This window comes from Rutidosis leptorrhynchoides, chromosome 2 (assembly GCF_046630445.1).
Source record: "Rutidosis leptorrhynchoides isolate AG116_Rl617_1_P2 chromosome 2, CSIRO_AGI_Rlap_v1, whole genome shotgun sequence".
In the NCBI taxonomy this organism is placed as follows: Eukaryota; Viridiplantae; Streptophyta; class Magnoliopsida; order Asterales; family Asteraceae; genus Rutidosis; species Rutidosis leptorrhynchoides.
Window position 1 is genome coordinate 515,526,375 of NC_092334.1, and position 24,990 is coordinate 515,551,364.

The following is a 24,990-nucleotide window of genomic DNA, read 5'->3' on the forward strand; positions in this document are numbered from 1 at the left end:
GATTCTTACTTTTCCCATGTTAGATAGTGAAGATATGCAAGAAAATTGAAGAGTTTAAAGTCTTGAGTCGATTTAGGTCGATTAGGGCTATAGATACGCCGCTATTAGAGAGGAAATCGAAGTTGGGTGTGAAAAAATGAATTTTTGGTCGTGCAGAATTCTTAAGTAGCAGATGCAAAAGCGCCGCTTTTCAAACAGGAGCGCCGCTCCTGACCAAAACAGAAGCGTCGCTTTTGAAAGAAAAGTGTTGCTCTATGCGAACTAAAAGTGCCGCTTTTGAAAACAAAAGCGCCGTTCTTGGCTACTGCTCATTTTTGACACAAAATTGCAGGTTAAAGCGTCGTTCTTGTGAAAGAAGCGTCGCTCTTGCAAATGAAAAGCGCCGCTCCTGGGACAAAAGCACCGCTTTTGTACCTAATTGCAGTTTTTCCAAATTTAAGTCCGTTTTGACCCATTCACAAACTATTTTTGACGTTTTCTGGTTTACCCATATGCATGCAATACAAAAAACATAAAAATGCAACTAAGAAAAGCAATATCATACAATTCTAAATGGAATGCAATTAAAAGAAATTATATACACAAATGTGGAAAGTTTTTAACAAGCCTATCACCCGACTCCCATCCCCTTGAGATTTCAACTAATCCCGGGGTGGTAAACCTCCTTTCCCTTTGAACTAAGGGAAACATTTTCGTTACCACCACCACTTAACATTGACATTAATCAATCATTCATTACCTTAGTTTCATTGATTAACTCCTTAAGTTTTACTTTCTCATGTTTTGACAAATTTGACACTAGGTGTTTTCTCAAATGTTCATCCTTTTTGGATGAAGCCCGATGCACCAGCCCAAATAACTTTCACATAGACTTGTCAACAATGTCGTTTTGATTTTTGGCTTTACCTTGAATTCCCTTGGTTAATCCCCCACTACCTTTAATTGGTGAATCTACTTGCCTTGTGCTTGCAACGCATTGCATACTAGCAACAACTTGTGGTGTGGTCAATGGCATTGATGGTGTTTTAACACGTTTGGTTTTTATGCTCATGCATTTCCCTTTATCCCGAAGAGTCAATTTCACGATCCTAAGTCAAAGAAAGAGCCCACGGTTGCCAAAAATGGCCTTCCCAAAACAAGGGGTACAACCGGGTCTTCCTTTATATCAACGATAATAAAGTCAAAGGGAAACTCCATGTCCCCCACCTTAACAATTAAGTCTTCAGTGATCCCCATACTAGAGTTAATTGATTGATCAATTAATTTGACTCCCATTGTAGTGGGTGAAAGATCACCTAGGCCTAGCCTTTTGTAAACGAAATAGGGCATGAAGTTGATACTTGCTCCCGAATCGGCTAAAGATGTGAGCATCTCCGAACCGTTTACATTGCATGGGATAAGGAAAGGTCCAGGATCACCCATCTTTGATGGTAGGTTACATTTCTTTAAAATTCCATCACACTCCTTTTTCATGAAAGCGGTGGATGCTTGCTCAACATCTCCCTTTTTGGCCATGAGTGTCTTCAAAAATTTCCCATAGTTGGGCATATTCTCAAGCACCTCCTCCAAGGGGAGTTTAACATAAATATTTTCATTTTCGGATAAAGTTGACTTACAATCCACATCATTTAGATGTGTAGGATATAGTGATTGAAGATGTGAGACCGGTGTCTCATTTTTCTCCTTAGTTGATGTGGTAGAAACCTCGACCTCGTCCTTTTGCGCCTTCGTATTCAATAAATTTCGACCTTTTGTTCTTTATCAACCTTTCCCAATTGAATTTGCCCAAAATCACCCTTTAACTCTTTGCATGTTAACTCGGTAGTCTCCATGGACATTACACTTTTAACTTGGTAGGGAATGAATGTTGCATCGTCCAAATCTTTCGAAAACTTGAATACCCCATAGTCGATAGTATCAATTTCTAACGCTTCATCAAAATCAAACTTGTCTCCTTCAATATTGAACTTGAAAGCTTGAGGATATTCGGATTGATCTTCTTCGGTTGAATCAATCGAGTTCACTTGAGCATAAGTATTGGTGGGATTTGACGAACTCGCTTGATTTTGGATTGGATTGGTAGTGTTGCCCTCGATAGGAATAACACTCGTATTATTTTAGTGGTTTTGTTAGTTGTTTCGGTTGTTGTTGTAATTATTCGGATTGACTTGAGTGTTTGAAGGTAAAGTTCCTTGTGGTCTTTCGGCAACTTGATTTGAAATTCTTCCAAAGGTGCTCTCAAGGTTTTGGAATGAAGCTTGTTGGTTTCGGAGTTGTTGCTTCAAGAGCTCATTCTCTTTCATTAAAAAAGCTTCGATTGATTCTACCTTCTTGATGTAGTTTTGCATGATATCTTCTAAGCTCTTCGAAGGTTGGAATTGTTGATTGTTTTGTTGAGGTTGTTGATTGTAACATTGGTTATTTTGTTGTTGACTATAACCTTGGTTGTTTTGATAATTTGCATTTGCTTGATTGTGGTAAGGTTGGTTGTTGTAAGGTTGTTGGTTTTGGTATTGGAAGTTGTTGTTTCGGTTTTGGTTATAGTTGTTGTAACCTTGATTTCGGTTTTGGTTCGTGAATCCGGGTGGTGTATTGGTTTGGTTGGTGAATGATACTTGTTTTTGATTAGGATTGTAGTAGCTTTGGTTAGATGTTCCTCCCCGTTGGTAGTTTTGATTACTCACATAGTTCACATGAGCATCCGAATTCATGGGAATATCATCTAGATCAACATGATTGCATTGAGTAATTTGAGGGCAATTCTTTATGAGATGTGGACCCTCGCATCGTTGACAACCTACTTGCATTGCAACTACCGTTTGTTGAATCTTCTTCAATTCTTTTCCAAATGTTTGAAATTGATTGTTCAAGCTTGCAAGCGTCACTTGCCCATTTTCACTCTCGACTTGTGTTACATTCGTCCTTGCTAAATCTCGCGGTGAAGGTGCCCATTCATAAGTGTTGACCGAGATATCTTCTAGCATAATTACAGCCACATTTGGTGATTTGTACATAAATACCCCACCGAATGAAGAATGAAGATATCGCTTCGTTAACATATTACAACCTCGATAGAATGTGTTGATATACTCTTTCTTCGTCAAACCATGCGGTAGGCAAGCTCTTAGTTGTAGTGACCCGAACTTTTCCATGTTTATATATATTAATTGAGATTGATATTTACATGATTAAATGTTTCCAACATGTTAAGCAATCAAACTTGTTAAGACTTGATTAATTGAAATATGTTTCATATAGACAATTGACCACCCAAGTTGACCGGCGATTCACGAACGTTAAAACTTGTAAAAACGACATGACGATATATATATGGATATACATATGGTTAACATGAGATTATGATAAGTAAGTATCTCCATAAGTATATTAACAATGAGTTATATACATATAAACAAGACTACTAACTTAAGGATTTCGAAACGAGACATATATGTAACGATTATCGTTGTAACGACATTTAAATGTATATATATCATATTAAGATATATTAATATATCATAATATCATGATAATATAATAATTTAACATCTCATTAGATATAATAAACAATGGGTTAACAAGATTAATTGAGATCGTTAACTTAAAGGTTTCAAAACAACACTTACATGTAACGACTAACGATGACTTAACGACTCAGTTAAAATGTATATACATGTAGTGTATTTAGATGTATTAAAATACTTTTGGAAGACTTCAAGACATATATCAAAACACTCATACTTAACGAAAATGGTTACAGTTACTTTCCCATTCTTTTCTTTCATCAAGAATTCTAGTCGTATTCTTACCCGTATTATACACAGCTTCAAAACGTACTTACTATGGGTATATACCAATAGGAACTAGCATGGGATTCCACTCTTGATTATGTCATGTATGACTAATCAATTTTAACTTCTACCATGAGCTAGTCAACTAACTAGAACTCCTTTTAACCCCACTCACCACTCACCAATTACCACTCATCATTCACTCCATTTCACTTCCAATTCTCTTGCTAATTCTCTCTCAACACACACACACTATTATGAACGTATTTTTCTAGTAGTTAATCATCATATTCATCAAAAATCACTTCAAGAATCAAGCTATAATCATCATAGGAAGAACACTTCAAGAACACTTCAAAAATCCCTTCAAGTTTACTAATTTACTTCCAAGCTTTCTAATCCATTCTAAGTAATCATCTAAGATCAAGAAACCTTTGTTATATATAGTAGGTTATCTTTCTTATTCAAGGTAATATTCATATTCAAACTTTGATTCAATTTCTATAACTATAAACTATCTTAATTCGAGTAAAAATCTTACTTGAACTTGTTTTTGTGTCATGATCCTACTTCAAGAACTTTCAAGCCATCCAAGATCCTTTGAAGCTAGATCATTTCTTGTCACTTCCAGTAGGTTTACCTACTAAACTTGAGGTAGTAATGATGTTCATAACATCATTCGATTCATATATATAAAACTATCTTATTCGAAGGTTTAAACTCGTAATCACTAGAACATAGTTTAGTTAATTCTAAACTTGTTCGCAAACAAAAGTTAATCCTTCTAAATTGACTTTTAAAATCAACTAAACACATGTTCTATATCTATATGATATGCTAACTTAATGATTTAAAACCTGGAAACACGAAAAACACCGTAAAACCGGATTTACGCCGTCGTAGTAACACCGCGGGCTGTTTTGGGTTAGTTAATTAAAAACTATGATAAACTTTGATTTAAAAGTTGTTATTCTTAGAAAATGATTTTTATTATGAACATGAAACTATATCCAAAAATTATGGTTAAACTCAAAGTGGAAGTATGTTTTCTAAAATGGTCATCTAGACGTCGTTCTTTCGACTGAAATGACTACCTTTACAAAAACGACTTGTAACTTATTTTTCCGACTATAAACCTATACTTTTTCTGTTTAGATTCATAAAATTGAGTTCAATATGAAACCATAGCAATTTGATTCACTCAAAACGGATTTAAAATGAAGAAGTTATGGGTAAAACAAGATTGGATAATTTTTCTCATTTTAGCTACGTGAAAATTGGTAACAAATCTATTCCAACCATAACTTAATCAACTTGTATTGTATATTATGTAATCTTGAGATACCATAGACACGTATACAATGTTTCGACCTATCATGTCGACACATCAATATATATTTCGGAACAACCATAGACACTCTATATGTAAATGTTGGAGTTAGCTATACAGGGTTGAGGTTGATTCCAAAATATATATAGTTTGAGTTGTGATCAATACTGAGATACGTATACACTGGGTCGTGGATTGATTCAAGATAATATTTATCGATTTATTTCTGTACATCTAACTGTGAACAACTAGTTGTAGGTTACTAACGAGGACAGCTGACTTAATAAACTTAAACCATCAAAATATATTAAAAGTGTTGTAAATATATTTTGAACATACTTTGATATATATGTATATATTGTTATAGGTTCGTGAATCAACCAGTGGCCAAGTCTTACTTCCCGACGAAGTAAAAATCTGTGAAAGTGAGTTATAGTCCCACTTTTAAAATCTAATATTTTTGGGATGAGAATACATGCAGGTTTTATAAATGATTTACAAAATGGACACAAGTACGTGAAACTACATTCTATGGTTGAATTATCGAAATCGAATATGCCCCTTTTTATTAAGTCTGGTAATCTAAGAATTAGGGAACAGACACCCTAATTGACGCGAATCCTAAAGATAGATCTATTGGGCCTAACAAACCCCATCTAAAGTACCGGATGCTTTAGTACTTCGAAATTTATATCATATCCGAAGGGTGTCCCGGAATAATGGGGATATTCTTATATATGCATCTTGTTAATGTCGGTTACCAGGTGTTCACCATATGAATGAATTTTTATCTCTATGTATGGGATGTGTATTGAAATATGAAATCTTGTGGTCTATTATTATGATTTGATATATATAGGTTAAACCTATAACTCACCAACATTTTTGTTGACGTTTTAAGCATGTTTATTCTCAGGTGATTATTAAGAGCTTCCGCTGTCGCATACTTAAATAAGGACGAGATTTGGAGTCTATGCTTGTATGATATTGTGTAAAAACTGCATTCAAGAAACTTATTTTGTTGTAACATATTTGTATTGTAAACCATTATGTAATGGTCGTGTGTAAACAGGATATTTTAGATTATCATTATTTGATAATCCACGTAAATCTTTTTAAACCTTTATTGATGAAATAAAGGTTATGGTTTGTTTTAAAATGAATGCAGTCTTTGAAAAACGTCTCATATAGAGGTCAAAACCTCGCAACGAAATCAATTAATATGGAACGTTTTTAATCAATAAGAACGGGACATTTCAGTTGGTATCAGAGCGTTGGTCTTAGAGAACCAGAATTTTGCATTAGTGTGTCTTATCGAGTTTGTTAGGATGCATTAGTGAGTCTGGACTTCGACCGTGTTTACTTGAAAAATGATTGCTTAACAAATTTTGTTGGAAACTATATATTTTTAACATGTGAATATTATGTGATATATTAATCTCTTAACGCGTTTGATATTATGTGATAGATGTCTACCTCTAGAACAAGTCCCATTGACTCACCTAATAATAATGAAGAGTCAAATGTAAATTGGAATGATTCGTGGACTGATTCACAAGTTCCCGAAGAGGAACCGGAAGAAGAGTCGGAACCGGAAGAAGAATCGGAACCGGATGAAGAAATAGAACCGGTGGGGGAAATAATAAAAAGGCAAAAGAAAATAATAAGGGAAAGGGCATAAAAATAGAGAAATCTAATTCCAACCCCGATGAACTTTATATGTATCATCAACCCCCGAAGTCCTTAAGTTGTAACAATGACCCGGGAACCTCTAAACCACCAGGTTTTTCTAAACCAATGTGGAAAACGACGGCTCGTATTAGGGGAACATCATATATCCCTAGAAACTTGGCAAAACGAACCAAAACCGAAGAAGAAGAAGAAACAAGCGAGTCGGAATAAGATAGTTGTATTCGTGTGGTGTAATATATGTAATATAGTGTGCTTATGCTTTATGATATATGTAAAAATTGCTTGTATTAATAAGTATTTTTTTTTATGAATCTAACTCTTGTCTATTTTACAGTATAAAAACACAAAATGGATAGACAACCCAATATTTTAAGAGACCTACCCGGAGACATGATTGATGAAATCTTGTCTAGAGTCGGTCAGAATTCTTCGGCACAACTATTTAAGGCGAGATCAGTTTGTAAGACATTCGAAGAACGTTCCAAGAATGCCTTGGTTTATAAAAGGCTTTCGTTCGAAAGATGGGGGATATCACATTGGGAAATCCATAAGTTACGATGTGTTTACTTTGACGCATATATTGCGGGGAACCCAAATGCTATTTTACGCAATGGGTTAAGAAATTATTTTGACTCAATATATCCGAATATTGGACTTCGTGATTTAGAAAAAGCGGCTAACATGCAACATAAAGAAGCATGTTATGCTTATGGATTAGTAATGTTCGCTTCTCACCAAAGTGAGAATAAGAACATCGGGCTACAACTATTAAACAAAACGTTCCTACAAGTGACGGAGTCGGTAATTAGGGTAAGAAATGAGGTTTTTAGATTGTTACGGGACTGTTGGACATTACGTAACCCTCGTCCCTTTGACGACGTTACAACACGCTGTCTTATCAACGGCCATAACGGTTATGTTCCACAAGACCAAGGATGGGAAGTAATCCTAGTAAAACCAGAATGCATGACTTGTTTCTGGACGTATGAATTACGTGTCTTTATTGCCTTTGCTGAACGACTTGTGTACTAGCTAGAATTATCTTCACAACCATCATGTATCAAATTTATTGTGTGCTATATTTCATGCTATATGTAAAATAAGCGGTATTGTAAGTTTGTAAAATATTCTGTAAAAGTTTGAACGCGAAATATTATTATAATCAGTTTTTCATATAGAATTGTAGTAGTTGAATTGTATATTAGCTACTAAGTATGAACTTAACGGGTAGGTACTACCCGAATTTAAACTTATAAAACGCTAATATGAAGAAAAATCTTTTATAAATGAGTTCATATTATGCTACGAAATACTATTAACTACTCTTAATATTCTGTATGATTAACTTGTTCCATTTGACTATTTTGAAGGAAATGGCACCGACTACTCGACACACCGTGAATATGAATGAAGAGGAATTCCGTACTTTTCTAGCTTCAAACATAGCCACAGTACAGGCTGCGCTACATACCAACAATAACCTTGGATCTAGCAGTACAGGAAATCGTGTAGGATGCACCTACAAAGAATTCACTGCCTGCAAACCTTTGGAATTTGATGGAACCAAAGGACCGATCGGATTGAAACGGTGGACCGAGAAGGTTGAATCGGTGTTTGCCATAAGTAAGTGTACTGAAGAGGATAAAGTGAAGTACGCTACGCATACATTCACAGGTTCTGCGTTAACATGGTGGAATACCTATCTAGAGCAAGTGGGACAAGACGATGCGTACGCACTACCGTGGTCAGCATTCAAGCACTTGATGAACGAGAAGTACCGTCCCAGAACCGAGGTCAATAAGCTCAAGACAGAACTTAGAGGGTTACGAACCCAAGGATTTGATATTACCACGTACGAAAGACGATTCACAGAATTGTGCCTATTGTGTCCGGGAGCATTCGAAGATGAGGAAGAGAAGATCGACGCGTTTGTGAAAGGATTACCGGAAAGAATCCAAGAAGATATAAGTTCACACGAGCCCGCCTCCATACAACAGGCATGTAGAATGGCTCATAAACTAGTGAACCAGATTGAAGAAAGAATTAAAGAACATACTGCTGAAGAGGCCAATGTGAAGCAAGTCAAAAGAAAGTGGGAGGAAAACGGTGATAAGAATCACCAATACAACAACAACAGCAATTACAACAATAATCGCAACAATTATCCCAACAATCGCAACATCAATCGCAACTACAACAAACGGCCCAACAACATCAACAACAACAACAACAACAGCAACTACAAAAATCATCCCAACAACAATAATAACCGCAACAACAACAACAACAATCAGAAGCAGCTATGCCAAAGGTGTGAAAAGTATCACTCGGGGTTCTGCACCAAATTTTGCAACAAGTGTAAAAGAAACGGTCATAGCGCAGCGAAGTGTGAGGTCTACGGACCAGGGGTTAATAGAACGAAAGGAACAAATGGTGTCGGAACGAGTAATGGCGGAGCAAGTAGTGTCGGAGCAAGTTATGCCAATGTAGTTTGTTATAAATGTGGAAAACCGGGCCACATTATTAGAAATTACCCGAACCAGGAGAACACGAATGGACAAGGCCGCGGAAGAGTTTTCAATATTAATGCGGCAGAGGCACAAGAAGACCCGGAGCTTGTTACGGGTACGTTTCTTATTGACAATAAATCTGCTTACGTTTTATTTGATTCGGGTGCGGATAGAAGCTATATGAGTAGAGATTTTTGTGCTAAATTAAGTTGTCCATTGACGCCTTTGGATAGTAAATTTTTACTCGAATTAGCAAATGGTAAATTAATTTCAGCAGATAATATATGTCGGAATCGAGAAATTAAACTGGTTAGCGAAACATTTAAGATTGACTTGATACCAGTAGAGTTAGGGAGTTTTGATGTGATAATCGGTATGGACTGGTTGAAAGAAGTGAAAGCAGAGATTGTTTGTTACAAAAATGCAATTCGCATTATACGAGAAAAAGGAAAACCCTTAATGGTGTACGGAGAAAAGGGCAACACGAAGCTACATCTTATTAGTAATTTGAAGGCACAAAAACTAATAAGAAAAGGTTGCTATGCTGTTCTAGCACACGTCGAGAAAGTACAAACTGAAGAAAAGAGCATCAATGATATTCCCGTCGCAAAAGAATTTCCCGATGTATTTCTGAAAGAATTACCGGGATTACCCCCACATCGATCCGTTGAATTTCAAATAGATCTTGTACCAGGAGCTGCACCAATAGCTCGTGCTCCTTACAGACTCACACCCAGCGAGATGAAAGAACTGCAAAGCCAATTACGAGAACTTTTAGAGCGTGGTTTCATTCGACCAAGCACATCACCGTGGGGAGCTCCTGTTTTGTTTGTCAAGAAGAAAGATGGTACATTCAGGTTGTGTATCGACTACCGAGAGTTGAACAAACTTACCATCAAGAACCGCTACCCACTACCGAGAATCGACGACTTATTTGATCAACTACAAGGCTCGTCTGTTTATTCAAAGATTGACTTACGTTCCGGGTATCATCAAATGCGGGTGAAAGAAGATGATATTCCAAAGACTGCTTTCAGAACACGTTACGGTCATTACGAGTTTATGGTCATGCCATTTGGTTTAACTAATGCACCAGCTGTGTTCATGGACCTTATGAACCGAGTGTGTGGACCATACCTTGACAAGTTTGTCATTGTTTTCATTGATGACATACTTATTTACTCAAAGAATGACCAATAACACGGTGAACATTTGAGAAAGGTGTTAGAAGTATTGAGGAAGGAAGAATTGTATGCTAAGTTTTCAAAGTGTGCATTTTGGTTGGAAGAAGTTCAATTCCTCGGTCACATAGTGAACAAAGAAGGTATTAAGGTGGATCCGGCAAAGATAGAAACTGTTGAAAAGTGGGAAACCCCAAAAACTCCGAAACACATACGCCAGTTTTTAGGACTAGCTGGTTACTACAGAAGGTTCATCCAAGACTTTTCCAGAATAGCAAAACCCTTGACTGCATTAACGCATAAAGGGAAGAAATTTGAATGGAATGATGAACAAGAGAAAGCGTTTCAGTTATTGAAGAAAAAGCTAACTACGGCACCTATATTGTCATTGCCTGAAGGGAATGATGATTTTGTGATTTATTATGACGCATCAAAGCAAGGTCTCGGTTGTGTATTAATGCAACGAACGAAGGTGATTGCTTATGCGTCTAGACAATTGAAGATTCACGAACAAAATTATACGACGCATGATTTGGAATTAGGCGCGGTTGTTTTTGCATTAAAGACTTGGAGGCACTACTTATATGGGGTCAAAAGTATTATATATACCGACCACAAAAGTCTTCAACACATATTTAATCAGAAACAACTGAATATGAGGCAGCGTAGGTGGATTGAATTGTTGAATGATTACGACTTTGAGATTCGTTACCACCCGGGGAAGGCAAATGTGGTAGCCGATGCCTTGAGCAGGAAGGACAGAGAACCCATTCGAGTAAAATCTATGAATATAATGATTCATAATAACCTTACTACTCAAATAAAGGAGGCGCAACAAGGAGTTTTAAAAGAAGGAAATTTAAAGGATGAAATACCCAAAGGATCGGAGCAGCATCTTAATATTCAGGAAGACGGAACCCGGTATAGGGCTGAAAGGATTTGGGTACCAAAATTTGGAGATATGAGAGAAATGGTACTTAGAGAAGCTCATAAAACCAGATACTCAATACATCCTGGAACGGGGAAGATGTACAAGGATCTCAAGAAACATTTTTGGTGGCCGGGTATGAAAGCCGATGTTGCTAAATACGTAGGAGAATGTTTGACGTGTTCTAAGGTCAAAGCTGAGCATCAGAAACCATCAGGTCTACTTCAACAACCCGAAATCCCAGAATGGAAATGGGAAAACATTACCATGGATTTCATCACTAAATTGCCAAGGACTGCAAGTGGTTTTGATACTATTTGGGTAATAGTTGATCGTCTCACCAAATCAGCACACTTCCTGCCAATAAGAGAAGATGACAAGATGGAGAAGTTAGCACGACTGTATTTGAAGGAAGTCGTCTCTAGACATGGAATACCAATCTCTATTATCTCTGATAGGGATGGCAGATTTATTTCAAGATTCTGGCAGACATTACAGCAAGCATTAGGAACTCGTCTAGACATGAGTACTGCCTATCATCCACAAACTGATGGGTAGAGCGAAAGGACGATACAAACGCTTGAAGACATGCTACGAGCATGTGTTATTGATTTCAGAAACAGTTGGGATCGACATCTACCGTTAGCAGAATTTTCCTACAACAACAGCTACCATTCAAGCATTGAGATGGGACCATTTGAAGCACTTTATGGTAGAAAGTGCAGGTCTCCGATTTGTTGGAGTGAAGTGGGGGATAGACAGATTACGGGTCCGGAGATTATACAAGAAACTACCGAGAAGATCATCCAAATTCAACAACGGTTGAAAACCGCCCAAAGTCGACAAAAGAGCTACGCTGACATTAAAAGAAAAGATATAGAATTTGAAATTGGAGAGATGGTCATGCTTAAAGTTGCACCTTGGAAAGGCGTTGTTCGATTTGGTAAACGAGGGAAATTAAATCCAAGGTATATTGGACCATTCAAGATTATTGATCGTGTCGGACCAGTAGCTTACCGACTTGAGTTACCTCAACAACTCGCGGCTGTACATAACACTTTCCACGTCTCAAATTTGAAGAAATGTTTTACTAAAGAAGATCTCACTATTCCGTTAGACGAAATCCAAATCAACGAAAAACTTCAATTCATCGAAGAACCCGGTGAAATAATGGATCGTGAGGTTAAAAGACTTAAGCAAAACAAGATACCAATTGTTAAGGTTCGATGGAATGCTCGTAGAGGACCCGAGTTCACCTGGGAGTGTGAAGATCAGATGAAGAAGAAATACCCGCATCTATTTCCAGAAGATTCGTCAACACCTTCAACAGCTTAAAATTTCGAGACGAAATTTATTTAACGGGTAGGTACTGTAGTGACCCGAACTTTTCCATGTTTATATATATTAATTGAGATTAATATTTACATGATTAAATGTTTCCAACATGTTAAGCAATCAAACTTGTTAAGACTTGATTAATTGAAATATGTTTCATATAGACAATTGACCACCCAAGTTGACCGGCGATTCACGAACGTTAAAACTTGTAAAAACGACATGACGATATATATATGGATATACATATGGTTAACATGAGATTATGATAAGTAAGTATCTCCATAAGTATATTAACAATGAGTTATATACATATAAACAAGACTACTAACTTAAGGATTTCGAAACGAGACATATATGTAACGATTATCGTTGTAACGACATTTAAATGTATATATATCATATTAAGATATATTAATATATCATAATATCATTATAATATAATAATTTAACATCTCATTACATATAATAAACAATGGGTTAACAACATTAATTGAGATTGTTAACTTAAAGGTTTCAAAACAACACTTACATGTAACGACTAACGATGACTTAACGACTCAGTTAAAATGTAAATACATGTAGTGTATTTAGATGTATTAAAATACTTTTGGAAGACTTCAAGACATATATCAAAACACTCATACTTAACGAAAATGGTTAGAGTTACTTTCCCATTCTTTTCTTTCATCAAGAATTCTAGTCGTATTCTTACCCGCATTATACACAACTTCAAAACATACTTACTATGGGTATATACCAATAGGAACTAGCATGGGATTCCACTCTTGATTATGTCATGTATGACTAATCAATTTTAACTTCTACCATGAGCTAGTCAACTAACTAGAACTCCTTTTAACCCCACTCACCACTCACCAATTACCACTCATCATTCACTCCATTTCACTTCCAATTCTCTTTCTAATTCTCTCTCAACACACACACACACACACTATTATGAACGTATTTTTCCAGTAGTTAATCATCATCTTCATCAAAAATCACTTCAAGAATCAAGCTATAATCATCATAGGAAGAACACTTCAAGAACACATCAAAAATCCCTTCAAGTTTACTAATTTACTTCCAAGCTTTCTAATCCATTCTAAGTAATCATCTAAGATCAAGAAACCTTTGTTATATATAGTAGGTTATCTTTCTTATTCAAGGTAATATTCATATTCAAACTTTGATTCAATTTCTATAACTATAAACTATCTTAATTCGAGTAAAAATCTTACTTGAACTTGTTTTTGTGTCATGATCCTACTTCAAGAACTTTCAAGCCATCCAAGATCCTTTGAAGCTAGATCATTTCTTGTCACTTCCAGTAGGTTTACCTACTAAACTTGAGGTAGTAATGATGTTCATAACATCATTCGATTCATATATATAAAACTATCTTATTCGAAGGTTTAAACTCGTAATCACTAGAACATAGTTTAGTTAATTCTAAACTTGTTCGCAAACAAAAGTTAATCCTTCTAACTTGACTTTTAAAATCAACTAAACACATGTTATATATCTATATGATATGCTAACTTAATGATTTAAAACCTGGAAATACGAAAAACACCGTAAAACCGGATTTACGCCGTCGTAGTAACACCGCGGGCTGTTTTGGGTTAGTTAATTAAAAACTATGATAAACTTTGATTTAAAAGTTGTTATTCTGAGAAAATGATTTTTATTATGAACATGAAACTATATCCAAAAATTATGGTTAAACTCAAAGTGGAAGTATGTTTTCTAAAATGGTCATCTAGACATCGTTCTTTCGACTGAAATGACTACCTTTACAAAAACGACTTGTAACTTATTTTTCCGACTATAAACCTATACTTTTTATGTTTAGATTCATAAAATTGAGTTCAATATGAAACCATAGCAATTTGATTCACTCAAAACGGATTTAAAATGAAGAAGTTATGGGTAAAACAAGATTGGATAATTTTTCTCATTTTAGCTACGTGAAAATTGGTAACAAATCTATTCCAACCATAACTTAATCAACTTGTATTGTATATTATGTAATCTTGAGATACCATAGACACGTATACAATGTTTCGACCTATCATGTCGACACATCTATATATATTTCGGAACAACCATAGACACTCTATATGTAAATGTTGGAGTTAGCTATACAGGGTTGAGGTTGATTCCAAAATATATATAGTTTGAGTTGTGATCAATACTGAGATACGTATACACTGGGTCGTGGATTGATTCAAGATAATATTTATCGATTTATTTCTGTACATCTAACTGTGGACAACTAGTTGTAGGTTACTAACGAGGACAGCTGACTTAATAAACTTAAAACATCAAAATATATTAAAAGTGTTGTAAATATATTTTGAACATACTTTGATATATATGTATATATTGTTATAGGTTCGTGAATCAACCAGTGGCCAAGTCTTACTTCCCGACGAAGTAAAAATCTGTGAAAGTGAGTTATAGTCCCACTTTTAAAATCTAATATTTTTGGGATGAGAATACATGCAGGTTTTATAAATGATTTACAAAATGGACACAAGTACGTGAAACTACATTCTATGGTTGAATTATCGAAATCGAATATGCCCCTTTTTATTAAGTCTGGTAATCTAAGAATTAGGGAACAGACACCCTAATTGACGCGAATCCTAAAGATAGATCTATTGGGCCTAACAAACCCCATCCAAAGTACCGGATGCTTTAGTACTTCGAAATTTATATCATATCCGAAGGGTGTCCTGGAATGATGGGGATATTCTTATATATGCATCTTGTTAATGTCGGTTACCAGGTGTTCACCATATGAATGAATTTTTATCTCTATGTATGGGATGTGTATTGAAATATGAAATCTTGTGGTCTATTATTATGATTTGATATATATAGGTTAAACCTATAACTCACCAACATTTTTGTTGACGTTTTAAGCATGTTTATTCTCAGGTGATTATTAAGAGCTTCCGCTGTCGCATACTTAAATAAGGACGAGATTTGGAGTCTATGCTTGTATGATATTGTGTAAAAACAGCATTCAAGAAACTTATTTTGTTGTAACATATTTGTATTGTAAACCATTATGTAATGGTCGTGTGTAAACAGGATATTTTAGATTATCATTATTTGATAATCTACGTAAATCTTTTTAAACCTTTATTGATGAAATAAAGGTTATGGTTTGTTTTAAAATGAATGCAGTCTTTGAAAAATGTCTCATATAGAGGTCAAAACCTCGCAACGAAATCAATTAATATGGAACGTTTTTAATCAATAAGAACGGGACATTTCATTAGTAGCTTCTTAAATCGTACTCATGCATTATACAAACTCTCGTCACCCTATTGTGTGAACCCATTAATCTCCATTCTTAGCCGCTCTACTTTTGACGGTGGAAAGAAATGATTGATAAACTCGTTTGTTAATTCTTGAAAAGACCTTATGGAATCGGATGGTAAACTTCGCATCCAAGCTTTTGCATCTCCTTGAAGCGTGAAGGGGAATGCCCTTAGTTTAAAAGCGTCATCGGTGACGTTTTTGGTTTTGTAAATATCACAAAGATCATTAAAGTGTTGAATATGTTCGAACGGAATTTCATCTATCAACCCATGAAAGTATGTATCCTTGATCAACGTGAAATAGTTACCCTCGATCTTCCAATTATCCGCTTCAATTGGTGGTTTTGTAATAGCCGATGCTATCATTGTTGGTGCAACCAATCTAGCGTTCCACATTGGCATGTTGTTTGGATCATTCAATAAATCTTGATTAACTGGAGGACCATTAGGATCGCCCTCTTCATTGTGAATCGGATTACCGTTTGGATCCATCTCTTCTAAACAAAATGGAAAAGCTTCGAAATTCTTTCTTAATACCCTTTCTTCTCTACGATTATAAACCCCGTGCACGTGTCTTTCCGGATCTAAGAATGTGTGAATTCTTGATCCTTGTGAGACCTTGTTTTCATACACCAAAGGTACCTATCCTTCAATCACAACACAAACACAAGCGGTTTTCTAAACGAAAATAATAGTATAAAATGCGAAAAGTAACTTCCGTAAGGGTGAACCCCTATGAAAGGATCGAACAATTAAAAGTTTAAAACAAATAACCAACTAAGCTAACCGCAATCCCTGGCAGCGGTGCCAAGAAAATGTTGATGCGTGCGTGACAATACATCTTTTACCCTCTAAATTTATACAAGACTCAAATATTACAAATAAGCACACACAACTAACTAGCACTTAGAACCCGGTTATTATAGCACTTTAATGTAAGTATTCTTATCAAGTTCGTCCCAAGAGATTAGGTGTAAGTCGGATATTTGAAACTATCAATTGTCCTAGGGTTTGTTTGATTGGGGGGGGGGGGTGTTTCGATTGATATCAACTAACAACTAAAACTTGCATAATTAAACAAACCTAAATTTATCAATTAAACTAATGACAAGAAACAAGTAGTGAAGTATTAAGACTAAAAACAAATTAACTAAGACGTGTTCACTTATCTAATCCTCTCTATGCTTTGGTGTAACACCCTAATATCTATTGTACATAAGTGTAAATATAGTACATAAAGCATGGGAATAATTCTGGAATTTAACAGTGATCAGATTCTGTTCAGGCCTAAGTGCGCTCAGCGCACACTTAGGGGTGCGCGTGGCGCACTCCCACTGTAGCCGGGTTCTTTTCATTTAATCAGATATTTTGGAAGGGCATTGTGGTAATTTCACTTGGGGACGAGATAAGATCATAGATCAGTGGGTTGGGAGTCATAACTCCACTTTCAACCACCATTTTCTTTCTACTTTAATTCTAGTGAGAGAAACCCAAATTTGAGTGAGAGAAAGCTCAAGTAAAGGAAGAAGGAGCTAGTTTCAGGTCTTAGCTCGGGTTATAAGGTTGTTCATCTCCCCTCTAGCTACGTTTTGATTGTGGTGGTAAGTTCTAATTTTGATTTCCTTAATTTAATTTGTTTAAGGGTTAGAACTTGGGTTAGTGATGAATATAAAACCTTTTGTTGGTGATTTTGGGGTTTTTGGGTAAGATTGAGTCAAGAGGACTCAAGAATGACTAACCTAGGGTTTCAAAGTAATAATTGGTGTTATTGAGTCTAAAATGGTTAGTTATTCACTAGCTCACTTGTGTTGCTAGTAAAATTGGTTCTAGGGTTTATGGTTGACTTGAAATGGGTCAAATGGGTGGGTTTGACCTAGCGGGATAAATTGAGTATGAAAACACCCTAGTTATGTGTTGATGGAAGTCTTAGAACCTTAGTCACTAGCTTTTAGTGATTAGTTGTGGGTCTCAACCTTTAATGTGCGATTCTAGAGCAAATGGGTCATAAATGCACTAGTGAGGTTAGTTGGTGGGTAGTCCAACTTATTATGTGAATTAATTGGGAATTAATTGTGTTAGGTGACTCGCTTTGAAGGTTACAAGTTATTGTTGGAAATCTCGCCAAGTCGACAAGGTGAGTGGAATGATTATACATGTGTGTATATAATGTATTTACTTGTACGAGATTCGATGTGGGTTTAAGTTCGGGCGGTCAATACCACATCGGGTCAATATATGATATAGGTTTAAGTTCGGGCGTTCGATGCCATGTCATGTATGTGTGTGGGCGTGTAGGGTAGGTTTAAAGTTCGGGCGTTCAATACCACATTACACGTGACGGGTGGGTTTAAAGTTCGGGCGATCGATACCACTCAAGGGTTAGTGTTATAATTCGTTGTACGCTAACGGTTGTTGGGAACACCGATGAGAAATTCGAAGTACCATTCCTTTGTACTATTGGTTAACCATGGTTATGTGTTTGTAGTGTGGCACTTTATATTATTCGAGTTATATATGCTATTGTTTGTGCTAGCTTGTGGTCTTGGAGATTTAGCGTTATACATTGTGTTGGTATGTCATTTAAATTGCTAGCGTGTATGAGGTAATTGTGTATGTGATTGCAAGTAAGTAGGTTATATATGTATGTGTATAATTATTGCATTCACTAAGCGTTAGCTTACCCTCTCGTTGTTTACCTTTTTAGGATCTAGCTTGGATAAGGGCAAAGGTATTCGCTTGGATTAGTGGCTCTCGGAGGTTTTAGCTTTTTGGAAGTTCGACCAAGATTTGGCTAGTTTAACCCCAAACACCATGCTCTAGTGACGTTTGGCAATTAAACTTTTTGTGGTCGAAACTCGTATTTCGTACTTAGTGGTATTTTGGGCATATGTGGGCCCCGCAATGTAAAACTCGTTTTATCATTGATTCGTGCTAGTTTTACTTATACTAACATGATGTGAAAAGCAATTCGTCTAAAAATGATGGGAAGTGTTAGACTAGGAATTGCTTCTATAACCGATACGGGACTAAATGGAGCTATTTTACAAATAATCTCTCATGGCTTTATTGGTGCTGCTCTTTTTACGAAAATGGAACAAATTGGACAGCGGGCTGCCAGGCCCTGTGCGCGCCGCGCACAGGAAGGGTTGCGCGCCGCGCACCCTGCTTGGTCAGGCCTGCTTCGAATTTTTTTTTTATTTTGCAGTTTTGGTTGGTTAACGGGTTGGGATGTTACATTTGGCTTGCCCCGTTTTGCCTATATTGCTATCTCATTAGTTGTTGAACTATTAAATGTTTAGCATCACTATGAACCTCAAATCAAATAATACTGCACGAATTCACATAAGCTTTATATCTTAAGATTGAGTTAAGCATGATTTGGTCATGGAGATTGAGCTTAGGTTAAAATCACTTAAAACCTCCAACTATCGAAATCACTTAAGATAATCGGCATTACTATGTTGACTATAGGCCAATTGAAAACCAACCTAGATCAAGAACACAATCACTTGCAGTTCCTAAACTAGTTGTCTAGATCACCTAAGGTGTTGAAGCACATATTGATTCACTTCTAAAATCACTAAGAGAGCTACACAACACATGTAATCAAAGTCAAGCATAAAACAAACTCATAGTAATGGATCTTTAGCCAACTCAACAACACATGATCATGTAATTCATTCAAACAACAATAATCAATTGATTTGGGGCAAACACTAGCATTAGAGATTCATAGATAAGCAAACACAAGAGATTTAACGAATCATGGCTAAAATTAAACTAATAATAAGCATAGAAATGTAAATCATCATCATCTTCAGGTTATTACAAGTAATCAATGCTAAATATGAAAAGTAAAGTGAAGATTACAACCCAAAATGTAAAGAAGATGAAGATCTAAGCTAAACAATGATGAATCTTGAGCTAGCTTCCTTGAATCCACCCTTAAACACCAATAGATGATGAAATTAGGGTTTAGTGTGTGAAATTCGGACCTTAAGTAGCTGCTCTAAAAGATGCATATGAAAAATGACCTAATCTCGTTCCTTTTATAGTGCTGAAAATCTGGGCTGAAACAGCGTCAGGAGCGTCGCTTTTACTTCAGGAGCGGCGCTTTTGGCTTGGTGAGGAGCGACGCTTTTGACTTTGGAACGCCGCTTTTGGCTCTGAACAGGGGCGTTGCTTTTGTTGAGGAGCGACTCTTTTGGCTAATCAGGAGCGATGCTTTTGACATTTAGAACGGCGCTTTTGCTCACTGAAGAAAAATGGAGACAAATCGTGCATAATAGCGCCGCTTTTCCTTCTGGAACGACGCTTTTGGGTCTTCAGGAGCGGCACTCCTTTACAGGAGCGGCGCTTTTGTAGCTGTTTCCTGCACTTGTCATTTTCTTAGCCAATTTTGCCCATGATTTGGTCAATTTTACACCAAATCAACTCTTTGCCCTTAATTTACCAATTAGCTCAATAACACACTAAATAGGCTCCGAGATAGTCAAAAACCGAGCAAAGTGAGGTAGATATCGCGTAATAAAGTATATATAAATGGAGCGATATCAAAGATGAAAGCAACTTAAAATAACAAGATAACTTTATTAAATTAAGGAAAGCGTTCATTGTTTACAGACAAGATCTGGACCATTACAAGTGCCTAACATCCTCTAGACCGCTCCTATTACAATCTTCGGCGTTCGCCTCCGGGTACTTAATTTCCCGCTCGGAGGTGAGAAGGCCTTGAAAGCTCTAGTGAGAGAAAGTGTATTGTAGTGAGAGAGTGAGGAGAAGTGTGTTGAAATTGGATGACAAAAAGCCCTTTAAATAGAAGTGAAAATGGCCTGCAAACGGCTGGCAGGCCGTTTGGTGAGGTCGTTTGCCAGGCCAGCCCGTTTGACATGCACGTTTGATCTGGGCGTATGGCAGGCCGTTTTCCATGCTAGAAAGCCGTTTGGCAGCCCGTTTGGCAACCCGTTTGGCTTGCTAATTTGCTGGATGGTAACTTTATTTCTTGTCTTTCACCGTTTTCGCTCTAGAATCTTCGTTTTAGCTCCGATTCTCTTGATTCTTTTTGCATCGTCTTCGTAATTACTTTATCTACAAATTAACCGAAAAAGCGATTATTTTGCCGACAAAGTTTTGAACTTTATGCTTTTGGGACTCAATATCGGGGGTAAAAACGTGACTTTTTAGCCGATATCAATACTTCGGTACTTATTACTTCGTATAATGTACACTAAGGCAAGTGTATACTGAGATAGGGTAAAAGAAAATGCGTAGGATACTATGCATGGTGTTAAGCTTTGTATTCAGGTGCTCATGATATCGTATATACTTTTACAACCGTTTTGTATGAAATCTCGTGGTCTAATACTGATAACTGATTACTGATAACCTAAACCCGTTGATTCACCAACTTTTTTTTGACGTCTTTTGCATGTTTATTCTCATGTCCATAGCCGATTAGTTTACGTTGTTACTAGAAGGTGTATTGCGTGCTAGCTGAAGTCCACCTTTTATTTTAAAGACATCTACTATTCACATTCTTTTTAAACTTTAATGTTGCTTTTACTTCCGCATTTATTCTGGTTGTTCGGTTTACAAATTTTGTGTTAAATCGAACCTTTTAATTAATAAATGCAAATGCTTTTGGAAAACGTCTCATATAAAGGGCGTAACTGTTATTGTGGAACACGATGATTAACACGCCGTAAAATGGAATTTGACTGGGTGTTATACTTATCAATGGTCAAAATTGCGTTTAAAAGTTAAAATTAAAAAAAGGAAATTTGAAGGTCTTCAAGTCTCCGTTTCGAATTTTTTTTTGGGACAAACCGCCTATGGCAGTTTTCCAATGGATAGATCTCAAAAAATACACGATTTCAAAAAAAAAGGTGACTAAATCGGAGTTACAAGTCAAAAAATATGTCCATTGAAAGTTCTGACATATTGACACCAAAGACCAAGCACCACGCACCGTCGGCAGTGCTTGGTGCGTGGTGCGAGTTTGCGAGGAAAAATTGTTGTCTCACTGAATATCTCATACACACGCAACACGAATGGGCATGCACGCATCATGTGTAGTGCGTGATGCGTAATGCGTGAACAGAGGATATTTCTTGCAATTTCAAATTTTTGAGGGCATATTGTTGATAACTTTAAAAAATAAGGCCATTTTGATCAATTTCCCTTTTTACAATGTTAGTTGCATCTTACAGATAAGTTACTTGCTATCGGGTGATCCGTTTCGAGTGGCGTTAACCGTATCGAGTTCCTGGAACGTTAACCGTTCGTTAAAACGCAATCCACCAAGTTCAATTCATTAGATTAATAATAAATTAAATAAGTTTTTCTCAAAGTTAATAATTATTAAAAATAATTATTTTATTAAAAACCAAACATTTCGCAGTCCCGAAAGACATCTGTTGCAGTTCTTAAAACCGTATCGTTTTCTTTGTATTTCAAATCATGAAATAAGTTTTCTAATTAATATAATCCCATATTAATTAAAGTAGTCCTCCAAGAACTAAATATGCATTTAGTTCGCTTAAATACACAAAACGCAAATAAGTTCCGTCAAATAACTTAACAGACGGTTAACGAAGCTTAACGGAAATAGCAGGGTTGTTACACAAACCATACATTTTCCTTTATAATTTTCGTGCACATAGGTTACAAGTACATAAGATGTATTTGTAGTGCTCAACTACAACGAATTAGAAGCAAACATGAAGTCTTAAACTCGTTAAAATTCTGCCAGCCCAGTAGCCTTTTCACGATCGCGAGGATCAACAAGGCAAAAGTTTTGCGTTTGCGAGATTACGATCTAGCATAATTTCCAGTAGCGAGCTTTTATCTCCCACTCGCGAAATTCTTCAGCAACACCAATTTTTGACTTGTTTAATTCTTCTTCGTACTCCAACAATCTCTCACTCGAAGGAAACATTAAACAAACTCAACCTTCGCCAACCCGTCACCTATGTTTATACAACTCACAATAACTCTAGATTAGCCGATTAACAACTCATTTTAATATCGATGGATGAGACACCATAATCACACCACATTCCCATCGCAAACCTACAATGGAATGAAGTCTTTCGACACCAAAAACACCATTGAGCGATAATCCAATCGTATAGTTAGTAGCTTGAGCTATCTCAGTTTCCTTCGCCACCATCGGAGTATGTGAAACTCCAATGTATAGGATTCTTTCATGAGACAACACTGCCTCAACCATCGCTCTAGAGACGTCCAATCCCAAACCCACATGTCGACGATCACTCGTACATAATATCTCATCTATCTATGATTTTCTTAACCAACAATAAGAATACCCCCAACAACCGCCTTTGTAGACCATTCATAAAGATACCCTAGTGAGAACACAATCACCACCTTTTTCAACCTTCTTCTTTTTTGCCGGTACACTGACTTCCACATAGCGATATGAATTTCATAAAACCCTTCCTTACACCCAAGCACGCCCCCACTTAACGAGTAAGAAATAAACCACGACTACTTGAAAAGAAACTTGGTTCGTACCACCAGTCATTCGCAAATTACTTTGTCGTTGGAGAGTAAAACAAGTATTCAAAGCCCTACTGTTACCCGAAATCATCACACCAACCTTGAAAAATTTGGAGAACAACGTCACATAATCATCTCTACAACTCTACTAGTCGACTAACACCCATTAGCTCGATAACTTCCGTCGATTATCAAACTCACACCGAGTTCCAGAAACCCTCAACAATCCTAGAAAGCTCAAGTTCAACAACATCTTCCAAGCATCTTGAAATATCAGACTAAAAACTTTGATTATCTCGTTTCAAACGCCGCAAGCACCTAACTTCCCCGATAACTCTCACTGTCGACTTTTCAAACCGATGTACCTCGTTCATTACAACACATCCCAAATCAGAGTTAAACCACCCTATTGAGCTCCCGTAACAAGCAACATCCCCGAAAACACAGCTCATATCACTCGAAGTTTCACAAATATGAAACCGCCTCGCGCTCGCGTCATCAAACTTGAAAAGTTCATCCTGAAATCGCCAAATTCAAAACTTGGTATCTGAAAATCGAATAGTCTGATCAGCCTCAACGTTTTACCACATATAAACCCATGTGTCTGCTAGCTACGGCCTAAAACTCAAGTTGATCCAACGGTTAACGAACCTGCTATGAACTTTCTCTTATAGTTGCGCATGAACATCCGAATTTAGTTCAATCGTTCCTTCGCACGGGATAGCGTGGAACAAGAACTCAGATCCGATTACCCGGATCTTCAGAAAATTTCTCTGCAAGGAACCCATCGACCCGGCCCCTAACTCCATAACCCTTAGCAAAAAAAACCCACCATCATACTACAACTGTCGCAACCAACTTCATCATAACTTTTCAGAACCGTTACCTGAGTCCCAATGTGATCAACTCTTCTTTGATACACAGACATACCCCTAAGTTTATCGCGAACAACTGAGTCACCCGATCTCGATACATGTTGCAAGACAAATCCCTAAACCCGTCGATTAATATCCTTGATGAAAAACCGAATCATCAACTATATCAAAAAAAACCCTTGCTTTCAATTCGCCATCGTGCCTAATACCACTTGTTAAGAATTCGTGAGGACCCTAACCAAGAAACATGATCTTCCACGATCATAAACCCACAACGACGAACGAATAATTATAGCATAATGATAAAATCAAGATAAACGACGTGTGGATTTAACGTGGTTATATCTCAACTCTAAACACGGAGAAGAGTTTACTCCACGGGCGCCAACCATAGATTTTTCTTTATATTTTTTGTGCACGAAGTCCTAATCATGAGGATCGACAAGGCAAAAGTTTCGCGATCGAGAAATGATGATCTAGCATAATTTT

General features: G+C 36.6%; 1 protein-coding gene across 1 annotated transcript; it reads right to left on the minus strand.

The window, feature by feature from the left end:
• Positions 1 to 1,080: 1,080 nt before the first annotated feature.
• LOC139889547 (uncharacterized) lies at positions 1,081 to 1,515 on the minus strand. The gene has a single exon (XM_071872492.1). The coding sequence runs from the start codon at positions 1,513 to 1,515 to the stop codon at positions 1,081 to 1,083; it is 435 nt and encodes a 144-aa protein (XP_071728593.1).
• Positions 1,516 to 24,990: the final 23,475 nt, after the last annotated feature.

Coding starts and splice junctions, on each gene's coding strand:
- LOC139889547 (XM_071872492.1), bottom strand. CDS start 1,515: ATGGCCAAAAAGGGAGATGTTGAGCAAGCATCCACCGCTTTCATGAAA.